Source organism: Poecilia reticulata, linkage group LG18 (assembly GCF_000633615.1).
Source record: "Poecilia reticulata strain Guanapo linkage group LG18, Guppy_female_1.0+MT, whole genome shotgun sequence".
NCBI lineage: Eukaryota > Metazoa > Chordata > Actinopteri > Cyprinodontiformes > Poeciliidae > Poecilia > Poecilia reticulata.
In genome coordinates, this window is record NC_024348.1 from 21,657,304 (window position 1) to 21,669,521 (window position 12,218).

General features: G+C 43.8%; 2 protein-coding genes and 1 long non-coding RNA gene across 5 annotated transcripts in view; 2 read left to right on the forward strand and 1 right to left on the reverse strand.

The window, feature by feature from the left end:
• LOC103480991 (zinc finger protein basonuclin-2-like) overlaps window positions 1-2,724 on the forward strand; it is a 7,373-nt gene extending 4,649 nt beyond the window's left edge. The window contains exons 5-7 of the mRNA XM_008436211.2: window positions 125-433; window positions 498-1,035; window positions 1,818-2,724. Coding sequence (XP_008434433.1) covers window positions 125-433; window positions 498-1,035; window positions 1,818-2,371 — 1,401 coding nt within the window. The 3' untranslated portion in view covers window positions 2,372-2,724. The remainder of the gene's footprint in view (window positions 1-124; window positions 434-497; window positions 1,036-1,817) is intronic.
• Window positions 2,725-3,705: 981 nt separating this feature from the next.
• On the forward strand, window positions 3,706-6,261 carry LOC103480971 (uncharacterized). The gene is made up of 3 exons (XR_536208.1): window positions 3,706-3,748; window positions 4,155-4,230; window positions 5,350-6,261. It is a non-coding gene; the product is annotated as an uncharacterized LOC103480971 (long non-coding RNA).
• Window positions 6,262-7,787: 1,526 nt separating this feature from the next.
• The window catches only part of LOC103480969 (uncharacterized), a 5,206-nt gene continuing 775 nt past the window's right edge, over window positions 7,788-12,218 (reverse strand). Inside the window, exons 1-4 of one of the 3 annotated variants that reach the window (XM_017310388.1) lie at window positions 11,786-12,143; window positions 10,105-11,686; window positions 9,682-9,799; window positions 7,788-8,845 (exon numbers count right to left, since the gene is read on the reverse strand). In XM_017310388.1, coding sequence (XP_017165877.1) covers window positions 8,111-8,845; window positions 9,682-9,799; window positions 10,105-10,667 — 1,416 coding nt within the window. In that variant the 5' untranslated portion in view covers window positions 10,668-11,686; window positions 11,786-12,143 and the 3' untranslated portion in view covers window positions 7,788-8,110. Of the gene's footprint in view, window positions 8,846-9,681; window positions 9,800-10,104; window positions 12,144-12,218 lie in introns of those variants that run through there. The other 2 variants (XM_008436185.2, XM_017310389.1) reach the window with 2 other exon arrangements.

The following is a 12,218-nucleotide window of genomic DNA, read 5'->3' on the forward strand; positions in this document are numbered from 1 at the left end:
TCATGTCCATCATGTCCATCATGTGAAGTGACCCAGGCTTCATGTCCATCATGTCCATCATGTCCATCATGTGACGTGACGGGTTTCGTTTCCAGAGTTGAGGCTAAGCTGCGTCTTCCTGCAGCGTCCCGGTGGCGAGGCGTTGGAGCGCTGGGACTCGGCCACCGCCCCGGAGCAGCTGCTGCTCCTCACACAGTTCCTGCGCTTCGGAGAGACTCGGCCCATCGTGGAGGAGATGATCCTGCAGCACCTGGAGGCTGAAGCGCTCCTGCCTGACCAGCAGCCAAACGCTCCGGTGAAAAACATCCAGTCTGGTTTGAGGGTTGGTTTCCTGACAGACGGCCGGCCGGCGGAGAGCAGAGACGTCCCAGGCGGCCAGTCGGTGCTCCTGCCGTTCCATTTCCCACAATCAGCCGTCTGCTGCTCAGCAAAGGTGATGATTCCTGTTCCTTCATGATCCGGAGCAGGTTTTAAATCTGCTCCTCCTGTTTCTGCAGGAAACTTTTCCTTCCCCTGAGCCTCAAACCGTCCTGCAGGGCTTCAGGAGGAACAAACTGGTTCAGAAACACGACAGGCATCGATGTGGGGAAGGCCACGGCTCGGTCCGGCAGAGATCAGAACCGGCCTCATCCATGAAAACCGACCCAGATGAGTCAAATCCGTCGCCGTGGCAACAGAGCCCCATCCTCCACCACGACCGGGTTTTCCTCCAGAAGAGACTGATCCAGGAGAAAACTGCTTCCTTTTCCTCTTCCTTGAACTTCTCACTTCCACCTTCCTCCCTGATGTGCTCTCCACTCCCCTCCTCTTCCTCCTCTTCCTCCTCTCGCCTTCCTGAAACGCTTCCCTCCTTCTCCTCCTCTTTCCTCAGGCCTCTTCACTCCTTTTCTTCCCCTCTCCTCCCCGTTGCGTCGCCGTGTTCGTCCCTCCATCCTCTCCCGTCTCCCCTCTGCTCCTTCCCTTCCCTCCTGGCGGCCGGAGGTCGGAAGGGCAGGGTCAGCTGTGGCGTCTGTGGGAAAAGCTTCTATGACAAAGGTGAGCAAACGTGACCTGAAGGTGAAAACCAGACCAAATGAGGTCAAAGGTCAGCTCCATTCATGGTGGAACGATGTATGAAAGAGCTTCACTGGTAACATATGTCATTACAAACATCCCAAAACTCAGCATGAAATCTTTAAAGTGATTACAAGATTATTTAACAGAATAATTATAATGTCATAATCTGTCCTAAGTCCTGGTTATTGGTAAAGATGCTTAGAGCTGCAGACTGTAACTTTTATAAAATAGATTTTATAAAATCTATTTTATAAAATAGACATATTTGTTAAAATGTTGTGACAGTTTATGAGACAGATAATCTGTGAAAACATCGATTTTTCCATCTCCTCCTTGAAAACAACCAATCAGAGCCAGGAGGCGGGGCTTAGTGCTATCAATCAAACTCATGTACTCGCTTCTAAATGTGATGACTTACTATCAGTGTCTATGCTAACTAGCATAGCATTCATGACAGGCTGTGCTAGCTGCAGCGTACCACTGAGGATGAGAAGCACCTGATGTAGGATGATTGACAGCGTTAAGACCCGCCTCCTAGCTTTGATTGGTTGCTTCTAGTTAGCACTGGGAGAAGGAAGAGGAGTTCAATGTTTTCTCAGATTGTCTCATATCAGGTTGTCACAACATGATGACAGCGTCAACAAATATGTAAATAAATAAAAGTTCTGTGAGTAGAACTGAACAAAACATCCGGACGTGTTTGTGCTAAGCTAAATAAAATAATCGATGCTAACAGCGTTTCGTTTGCTGTGTTTGGACAGGAACCCTGAAGATCCACTACAACGCCGTCCACCTGAAGATCAAACACCGCTGCACCGTTCTGGGCTGCTCCATGGTGTTCAGCTCCCTGCGCAGCCGCAACCGGCACAGCGCCAACCCGAACCCGCGGCTGCACACGGCCGGCAGCCGAGACGCTCAGCCGTACCGAAACACGCCGTGTGGACAGAGCAGCGCTCACGCTCCAACACAGAGACACCGAGAGAAACAGGAAACACAGGGAGGCAGGAACGGTGACTCCTTTCACAACGCGCCTCAGGAAGCCGCCTCCCCGACTCCGCCTCTCATTCCTACAGCTCCGCCCTCAGGGGCCTTCACGCCCTCAGGGGCCTTCACGCCCTCAGGGGCCTTCACGCCCTCTGGGGCCTTCACGCCCTCTGGGGCCTTCCCGTCTTCACTTACCGACCTGCAGACTGGTCAGCACTGTTGGCAGGAGAATCAGTCCTTACCACAGAAGAAGAAACCCAGGAAGTCAAGCATGCCACTGAAAATAGAAAGAGAGATTACTGAAAGCAGCAAACATGAAGGCGAGAGCTGAAAGACTGAAATCTTGTTTTCAGTAATAAAAAATGGAGCTTCAGTATGTCACAGCTTTGAAATGATTCTGAATTCACACATTTTTGCACTTTTACAAATATGTTGTACTTTGTGTCCACTGGCTGTATTTATTTACTTGTAATTATTCAATGATAAACTTCATATATCACACCTGAAACTCATTTTATAAACCTTTCTTCAAATTACCAACTGCTAATTAAATTTAGGACTTAATCATCATCATACCTTGTTGTTACCATGGCTACCATCAAATGCTGTCAGCAACCTTTGTGTCTGAACTGAGTTTGTTCACAAATGCATCAGCAAATAAAACCTAATTATCAGTGATTGTTGTTTTAGCTCGACCAATTAAGCTCCTCCGTCTCCCAGATTTCATCAAATCTATTTTTAAACATTGTTAGTGATGCTGATGTTCTTAGTAGGAAGAGGGGCCTCTAAAGCAGATTCTGCCTCAGGCCCCATACAACCATGGGCCGGCCCTGCATGACGAGCTAGAACCGCTGCTGCGCATCTTCAGGCCCGGCGGCATTGAGGACCATATATAGATATAGATCTATATATATCTATATCTATATATGTTTTTCAGCCGACAATTTCCAGCTTCAGAGATTCAGCAGCTGAGATCGAGTCCAAAATCCGATGTGAGATTCATCCGTGCTGCAGTGAATCTGTCTCTCTTTATAGATTCTCCCTCTTCTTCCTCACATCGTGTCTTTAGGAAACTTTCAAAACAAAAACGGAAGATTTGGGATGTATCTTACTTTTGACAGAGTGAGAGAATTACATATAAATAATAGTCTTTACCACCTGTGTAAACTTTGCTGGTGAATGTTATAACACATAAGTTTTATAATATGTGTTACATTGTTTCATTTCTAATATAGGCTCTTGTGTCAGATAATCTAAGTCAATGTTAGAGAATAATTAATTTTTTAGATTTACAGAATCTCAGTTATCCTTCATAGCGGCTGAACCCGTATTACACCGAGCACTGTAGCTAATATTAGCTGGTATCTCACCAGTGGACATAAATACAGTAAAGTAATATTCTAATCACAAAATATACACAATAATGTGTCCATCTTACTTGTGAAATGTTGTCTGTGGAGCCTCACATCAATAGTCCATCGATCCGAACAGCAAAGTAAGAGGGAGTACCGCTCCAAGATGGCCGCCGTATTTCCTGCGCCGGAGCAGCCAATGCAGGGTCTACTCTTACATTATGTCTATGCGGAGACCTGCTGCTGCTGTGCGGAGCTACGCAGGTGTGTTAGATTCATGGCAACAAAACGCAAAGAACTTCCCGTAGTTTCCCCCCAAACTAACCGACTGAGTTCAGTAAAGCTGTTGGATGCAGGTAAAGTTAGCTAACAGATGACTAGCTAATAACAATACAGCACCATGAGTTTGCTAACAAGTAGCTTATAGGCTACTTATGTTCAATAGTGGGTAGTACTTGTTACATTTGAGTAACTTTTTAGGAAAACAATGTATTTATAAGGGTAGTTTTACTGCACTGTACCTTTTTATTTTGTTTGAGTGATATTATTATTATTATTGCTAAAACTGGGATCTCTGCTGAGGTCTACCTGCACTGCAAACTGCAGCTCTGCACCAAGCAGGACAACACCTGCGTCAAGGTGCAGCTTCTCTGAGTCTCACTCACCTCAGGATGCTGGATGCTAACACGCTATGAGAGACAGAGTTTAGCTCCGAGCTTCGACAGTCACTGAAATGCAGACCTGTCTGTCCTTCACTCCCAGACGTGTGATGGAGCTCGGATCCGTCAGGTCCAGAGATGAAGCAGTGGCCTTCGTCAGCATGGCCTGGACTGCCTAGGTAAGACTGTAAATTATTACCGTTCATCCATCCATCCTTTAGTGTTCACCTCAGAGGGGGCCAATGGGTCAGTAGCTTCCACTCGCCACTAGGGGCAGCGCCGTGTCGTCTAGTTCATGGGAACACCGGTGGATGTTTTGATTCGGTTGCAGGAACATGAAAATTAAAAGCTAAAACACTGACAGTCTTACCTAGGCAGACTGTCAGTCTACCTGTCAGTCTACCTAGGCTGACAGGTAGACTGACAGGTAGACTGACATCCATTGATTGACATCAGCGGATGTCAATCACATCTAATGTGATGTCAATGGACATCACATCCATTGGTGTGATGTCCATTGATGTGATGTCAATGGTCATCACATCCATTGATGTGATGTCTCACATCAATGGATGTGAGACATCACATCAATGGATGTGATGTCCATTGATGTGAGACATCACATCCATTGATGTGATGTCTCACATCCATTGTTGTGATGTCCATNCACATCCATTGATGTGATGTCTCACATCCATTGTTGTGATGTCCATGGAAATCACATCCATTGATGTGATGTCCATTGATGTGAGACATCACATCAATGGATGTGATGTCCATTGATGTGATGTCTCACATCCATTGATGTGATGTCTCACATCCATTGATGTGATGTCCATTGATGTGAGACATCACATCCATTGATGTGATGTCTCACATCCATTGATGTGATGTCCATTGATGTGATGTCTCACATCCATTGATGTGATGTCTCACATCCATTGATGTGATGTCCATTGATGTGAGACATCACATCAATGGATGTGATGTCTCACATCCATTGATGTGATGTCCATTGATGTGAGACATCACATCCATTGATGTGAGACATCACATCAATGGAGACAGAATAAAAATGGACAAAGTTCCTGATCGATGGGAAGAAGCTCAGGCTTTAACTTTTTACAGTTTTTTTTGTTGTTGAGCATTTTAAAGAATTTCCTCAGTTTATCACATAATGTTTGAGTTATTAAAATATGAGGGTAAATACTTTTCAACATCTTATAAAGCTGATGTTCAGTTGAACCGCAGCAGTTTGTGAGGTCAAGGTTCAAACTTTGGTCCTGTTGTGTTTTCAGGTGGACCTCCAGCCTCCATGAAGATCCCAGTCTGTGGAGCGGTTCTGATCCAGACCCGGGATGTGATGAGGAAATCTCAGCGGCTCTACTGCTGAGACTTTCTTTGTTTTAGTCAAATCTGGTGAAGGGAAGGGAGTGAAACACCAAAATAATCAGAGTTTATGCTTAGAGTCTCTGTTTCCTCCTGGAGACCAAATGTTGGAGTAGGCTTTAGAGTCGGGTCAAAGGTCACAGATGTGTGGGAACAGCAAGAAATCGAATCAAAGGAACCTTTTAATTCTCACTTTTGAATCACTGCAGCCTCGTTTCTCATTTCATAATGAGCTTTAATAGTTTAAAACATAAATGTCTCATTCAGGACTGTACAATGAGAGGCAGGAATTTGATTCCATATCCAACTTAATTAGTAATGAAAATATTTTCCAGGGATTGGTGGATGTTACTGASTGTGTTGTTCTAATGACATTTACAGAAACATCCAGACCTGATGTTAGTTTTTAACATCAGTAAAATTATCAGGTTGAATTTTTTATTTCAGAAAGTTAAAGCAGTTTTAACTCTTACAAATGTAAAATGGAGCACTTCCCCCTCTGGTGGCTACAACTTGTATTACATACAGAAATAACAATATGTCTTATTCTTCTAAGATCAGACAGAAACGTTGTTGAGGGCAACTAAATGATGGACCTCTGTAGTTTTTATTCAGCCTTTGGATGGATTGTTGTTTGGTTTTGATGTTGGAGATCTGATGTGACGACATCAAGATCAGCACTTTTGATTTCTAGTCAATAAAATATTAGATTATTAATCAAACATTTTCATTTTTTCATTGAAATCCTGTAAACTTCTCTGATGAAGGTGATCAAAGTTGTAATTCATGTTTTAATCAGCAAATAAACATTAACAATAAAAGTCTGTATTTGGTATTTTATGCATATTGAATATCCAGAACCAAACTGTCGGTTATTTATGTATTAACTTACAAAAGGCATTTGGTTTACAACCTAATAAAAAGTCTGTATTACAAAAAGTTTTGGTGAAATTTGATCATTTTGATAAATTTAGATGAAACTGATTGTGTCTTTAAGGTCAAACTTGTGTAATTTATAATCTCTAGCCAAGTGTCTAAATAAGTGGTCCCCAAGCTACGGCCCGCGGGCCGGATTCGGCCCGCCGCCACATTTGGTCCGGCCAATACCAGAGAGCATTCAGATTTTTTTTCATATATTGTATTTTCCGGTTTATATGTGGATTTTTCTTCAACCACCAGGGGGCTCTTTAGCACTTTTTCTGTTACAAACTGACTCCGGCCCCCCACCAGAAAAGGGAAAAGTTATGTGGCCCTCACAGGAAAAAGTTTGGGGACCCCTGGTCTAAATAATCCAAATCCCTCAGAGTTCAGACATCGAGGTTTTCAGAGGCCAATCAGCTGATCCAGACCTGAAAACGTTACTCTGTTGCCATGGTTACCCATGACAACAGGAAGTCCTTCCAGCTGCTCAGCATCCAGAACCAGAGCAGATGTCCCATCACAAATCTGGAAATGGGACCATTGCACTCCAGAACTGAAGGGGGCGCAATTTCCATTGTGTTCCAGTATCTGTAAAAGTCCATTTAAAAAATACATTTAGAAAGTAATTTATCTAGCAGTAAAACAAGTTTTTAACACTTTATTTCTGTTCTTGATGAAGATATTCTGCTTGCAGATGACAAAAGATTAGAATATTACATCAGATTAAGTATTGATCTGCCACCAGCAGAGTGTCTGGGTGTGCACTGAAGAGGAACATCTTCATTTGCAGAGTTTGCAGTTTTCCTTTGACATGGATCCCAAAATTCAGACGTCAACACGAGACCAGAGCTGATGACCTCATGACCTGCTGCGACGAGCAAGAACAACCTTCGAGATTTAGGGGAGGGTCATGTGAGAGGTCACAGTACTGCTGAAGCTCTGACCGAGCGAATAATCAGGTTCTGATGTGGAGCTTCAGCCAGCAGAATACGCCCGCCGCTGTAATGTGAGTTATTCACCTGGTGGGGGAGCAATTCACCCCGAGGCCCAAGGGTCAGGAGCCCCCCGACCTCCTGATGGTCGTATTTACGACCCCATCATTCAGCTTGGTTGGAATAAAATGCCCAAATGTGAAACATTACATTCTTGCAGATGTCGGATGAAAACCTCCAGCTTCCTGCTGCTCATGTGGAGGAACATCTGTTTGACACGCAAGTTCAAAACATAACCAGACGGAAACGAGTGACCACTTCAACATTTTCACGCACAAGTACCTCAATGAGACGCGCAGCACTTAAAATGAGACATTCTCACTCTGTAATAGTATACAATACATAAAATAAATTCATTTAAATTTGTGCTATAATCAGCACTGTCCTGTAATTTAGGTTTGTTGCCAGGTTTTCATAAAAACAAGTTTACTGCCATGTATTGTTGCCTTCACGTTTATTCATGAAATGTGACAGCGACCAGTCAGTACATGAGAAAAATGCTGCTGTGGTTTTACATCAGTCTGAGAAAGATACTCAACAAGTACAGGAAAAAGGCAAATTATACAAATTAAACTTTGCCAACATGTTCATGAATGATCACTTGGGTCACTGTCCTGCATCCTGAGGGCGTTTCCTGGCTGCTCCTCTTCTTCAGCTGGTTTCAGTTAACAGGCCTTTTCTGACGTGGGAACTCCTGAACCACCTGAGGATGGGAAACGCTCTCCTCTGCTGAGAACTGCACAGCCGCTCCCTTTCTTTAGAGCGGTTTGTTTTGGTAGTTGACTAGCAGGCAGGCCACTGTAAACAGTTTATTAATGTTTCCGACCACAGATAAAGGGATAACAGAATCAAACAGTTTGTTTTCTTTAACTCTCCGGGTCGCCCGCTCAACGCGAACGCGCAGACGGGCGACTTTCTGTGCCTGCAGGACGTTTTGAGACGCCATCTGTGGTTTTGTGCCGAGAAAAGGTGGACGGTACACCTTACACTTCACGAGGTCAGAGGTCAGGAATCCTTTTCCCACCATGACGGCCATGTCTTCAGTAAGACGGTCAGCCAAGCCCGACCTCATAAACAGCTCCGTGTCACTGACTGACCCCTCATAGAGTGAAGACACAAAGGTCACGGCACCGTGGGGAGCCACTCCCATCAGACCTCTCATTACGCACTGAGTCTTGGATTTGGAGGACATCTCAGTGTGGAGGAGAGCAGAAGCAGGAGTTTGGCATCTGAGCTCAGAGCATCCAACTATCACCCGAGTATCTGGAAAATCTCTGAAGTCCTCCGGGAGCTGAGCTCGGACGGCGTCTGCATCGATCCAGATGCACAAAGAACCCAGGAGAGAGTACAAATAATCGGCCCACGAACAAATAATGCGGCTTGCAGTGGAAGGTTGAATCTGGAACCGGTTTGCTAGGTCTCCTTCCTGCAGACCTGCAGCCAGGTACATCAGGAACAGGAGCAGCTCGTCGATGGGCTGCAAGGAATCCCTCTGGAAAAAGAAGAGGCAACAGCAGACAAACATTTAAAATACAAATATACACTTTTATTTACTACTTATTTATTATAAAAACAAAGAAAACAAGTAACCAGTAGAACACAGGTGTCAAACTCAAGGCCCGGGGGCCAAATCTGGCCCGCCGTAGCTTTTTATGTGGCCCTCTGGACTCCAAATTACATCAATAAGTCCTTCCAGTTTTTCACAAATCTGCAAAAATCACACAAAATCAACAAATTTCCACATTTTTTTCCCTGATTTTACTGCAAATTTTCTCAAAATTGGTCAAAAACATTAAATCCGTAACTGATACAGCGAGTGATAAAGAGTCACATTTAACATTATATTAGCGTAAATACTGTAAAATAACAATTACAAATATTTCTTAATATTCACCACAAAATCTGTCATTTTGATTGCAAAAATAAACACTAAAATAATCACAAATCCTGGAGGAACAGCTATTTATTGATATTTTAACAGTTTTATTGGTTTTATCAATAGATTCTGGTGCAACCGGCCCTTTAAGAACATTCAGATTTTTGATTCGGCCCAAAATAAAAATGAGTTTGACACCACTGCAGTAGAACAACAGACATGAACAAAAGGATTATCTTTCCACCACTTTTCTGTTTGAAAGGAGCAGGAAGTAGCAAACACTTTTTATCTCAACTTAATGAAATACATCACTGAACCACTCGATTATCAGAAATATATAACTGAAAACAAAATGTCTGGAGATGTTCTTGTGTAATCTGTGGTAAAACGCCCGTTTCCTGCCGTGTCGCGGTGTGTGTGTGTGTGTGCTGTGGGAAGCTGCAGATACGAACCGTGTGTGTTGATCTGACTTCGCTGCTTCCCTCAGCGGCTCCTGATGAACGAATCATTTTATGGACAGACGGTTCAACGAGCCTCCAAAACATCAGGAAGAGACGATAACTCTCAAACCTGTTGGTCCAGAAACGCAGAAACGGGAGATTATTTCACTAAGAAGAGCCGAGAACTGATCTACTTCAAAAGAACGAATGTTAGTTATTGTATACTAAATTTTGCATTATTAATGCTAAATAATTTTTGCATTATTAGAAATAATGCAAAAATACTTCCAGTAACATTATATAATGCTTGTTTTCACTTTAAAACAATAACAAGTGAGACTTTAATGAACTGTAAGCGTGTTTACTGTATTTTTGGGTTAAAATATAGCAACCAAAATGAAAAATAAAATAATAATTTGCGGTGTTTCAGCTCACCTGGTGTAGAACCGGATGTCGTCATCGGACCCTGCGAACCTTTGTAATCCAAAACTGGATGGGATTTTCGGTTCCTTTAAGGCGTTCATTTCCTCTTTTAACGTCTCGTTTTCATTTACTGCCGTGTCCAGGTCGGCCGGTTCCGGGACAGAGCAGTAATCATGATCCAGGAGGCTGAATCCCACGGCCGGGTCAGCTGGGTCGGGCCTCCTCTGCGGCTCCCCCGGACCGGCCGTGGGGGGCGCGACGCTCTGGTGGCTCCAGGGAAACAGCACAGGGACGGCTCCTCTGTTCACCATCCGTCTGCCCCCGGCAGCTTTAGGCTGAAGCAGCTGATCCGGAGTGAAGTGAAGGCTGCACACTTTGCTGTGCAGCGTTAGCTTCAACTTGTCCCGCCGAATACTTACGAGCCACTGCCTTCTCAGCTCAAGGTCCCTTGGAAATCCGTGAAAACTTAACAGGCCGTTATATTTGGAGGAGGCTGTGCACTGAGGGACGCAGCAGTGCTCATGGTACTGCTTCGTCTGCTTCTGAAATACCACTTTCTCTTTCCTAGCAGTCATGGCTCCTCTAAACGGAAACAAGGAAGTCGCATTTCGCTCTTGCGGATGTGACGTCGCGCCGTGCGCGTGGCGTCACATCCGTGGCTCAGGCGGAGAAAAAGCCTCCTGGTGTAAAGATATGAGCTACGACAGTTAGTCGGTTTTCTGTGAGGTTTTTTTAATCCGGTGAGATTTTTAATTCTGGTTGAAGAGACACGAGCAGTGGGCAGAAACGCTTCGTCTCAACAGACTCCAGCTCGGTTCTGGTCTGGTCCAAACGGTGACCGGTGACACCGGCCTGCCGGCTGCTGCTCTGCCCGGCAGAGAGGCGCCCTGCCCGGGTTCTGCTGCGGCGCTGATCCGGTCAACTGCAAAACAAACAACCCAAAWATMCACCTATAAATAAAACYGATTTTMAGACARCCATATGTTTCATCCRCAGCACAATGTAGTTTTAGAATAATTTAGAGAAAGTAACATTTAATATTTTATAATCTAGGGTTGAAGAAAATCATGTTAAGCTTTGAAAATGTAAATTTATCTCATGCCAGTTTATCTAGTGCGGTTTTAAAATAATTTAGAGAAACTGTGAATATGTATTAAAACTACATCCCTGATACAGTTTTTATCCCAATAACTAAACTGGCTTGATGCTGAACTGTTTCTCCAGCCCGGAGTTTTATGGAGAGTSAATAGTGCCAAATGACAATAAAATAATGATTTAAATGTGTCAATAATTTATTAAAACTCTCCTCTCTCCATAGATCCTGGGTCTTTAGATCCATCTTTAAATAATATAAGTTTATTCATAAATTGCTTACTGAAAAATGTACAATAAAGAATCTGAAATATGTTTAATGTTCGTTTTGGATTAAATTTAAATTCAAATCATGAACTTCCYGAACGAACTGAACTTTATCTSCTGGTCAGGATCCAGAGCTGCAGATCATCACCATGTTGAGGAGGAGAAATGGATCCGAACGGAGAGGCTGTGGGACCGGATAATTCCTGGAGCGAGGCTCAAACTCTGCTGCCTGGTTCTGAGGAGAGGACGGGATGCAGGCCCACATTTCAGGACCAAGAACCGTTTGGAGAAAGAGAATAAAATRATCCAGCAGGGATCAGATGAAGGTGTTTACCATGTTTCCAGCAGGTTCTGGACCTTCAGAACCAGCTGGTCTGGACTCCAGGTCAGCCACMTTCAGCAGCTGCTTGACCAAGAACCAGACGGAGAACCYGAGTCCYTGAGAGCCGCTAATGGGTCTGAGCGTCCATGAAAATAATAAAACGAGTTATAAAACKGAAAGCTGCTTTCAGCTCACTGACCATCTGAAGCCACGCAGAGACCCGAACTGATTGGTTGATCCAAACCAACCAATCAGCAGAAGCTGCAGCCTCTCATTACATTCATATGAAAATGCATCGATAAGAACAGGAAAAACRARATATTTATGCATTTCTTGTCAAAAATGCACGTAAGAAGAAAAGGTTGAAGAAAATGTGTTAAAAATAAATGAAAAATAAAATGTTTTAATTTCTGCTTTTATTCTTAATTATGTCAGTTTTGGTTCT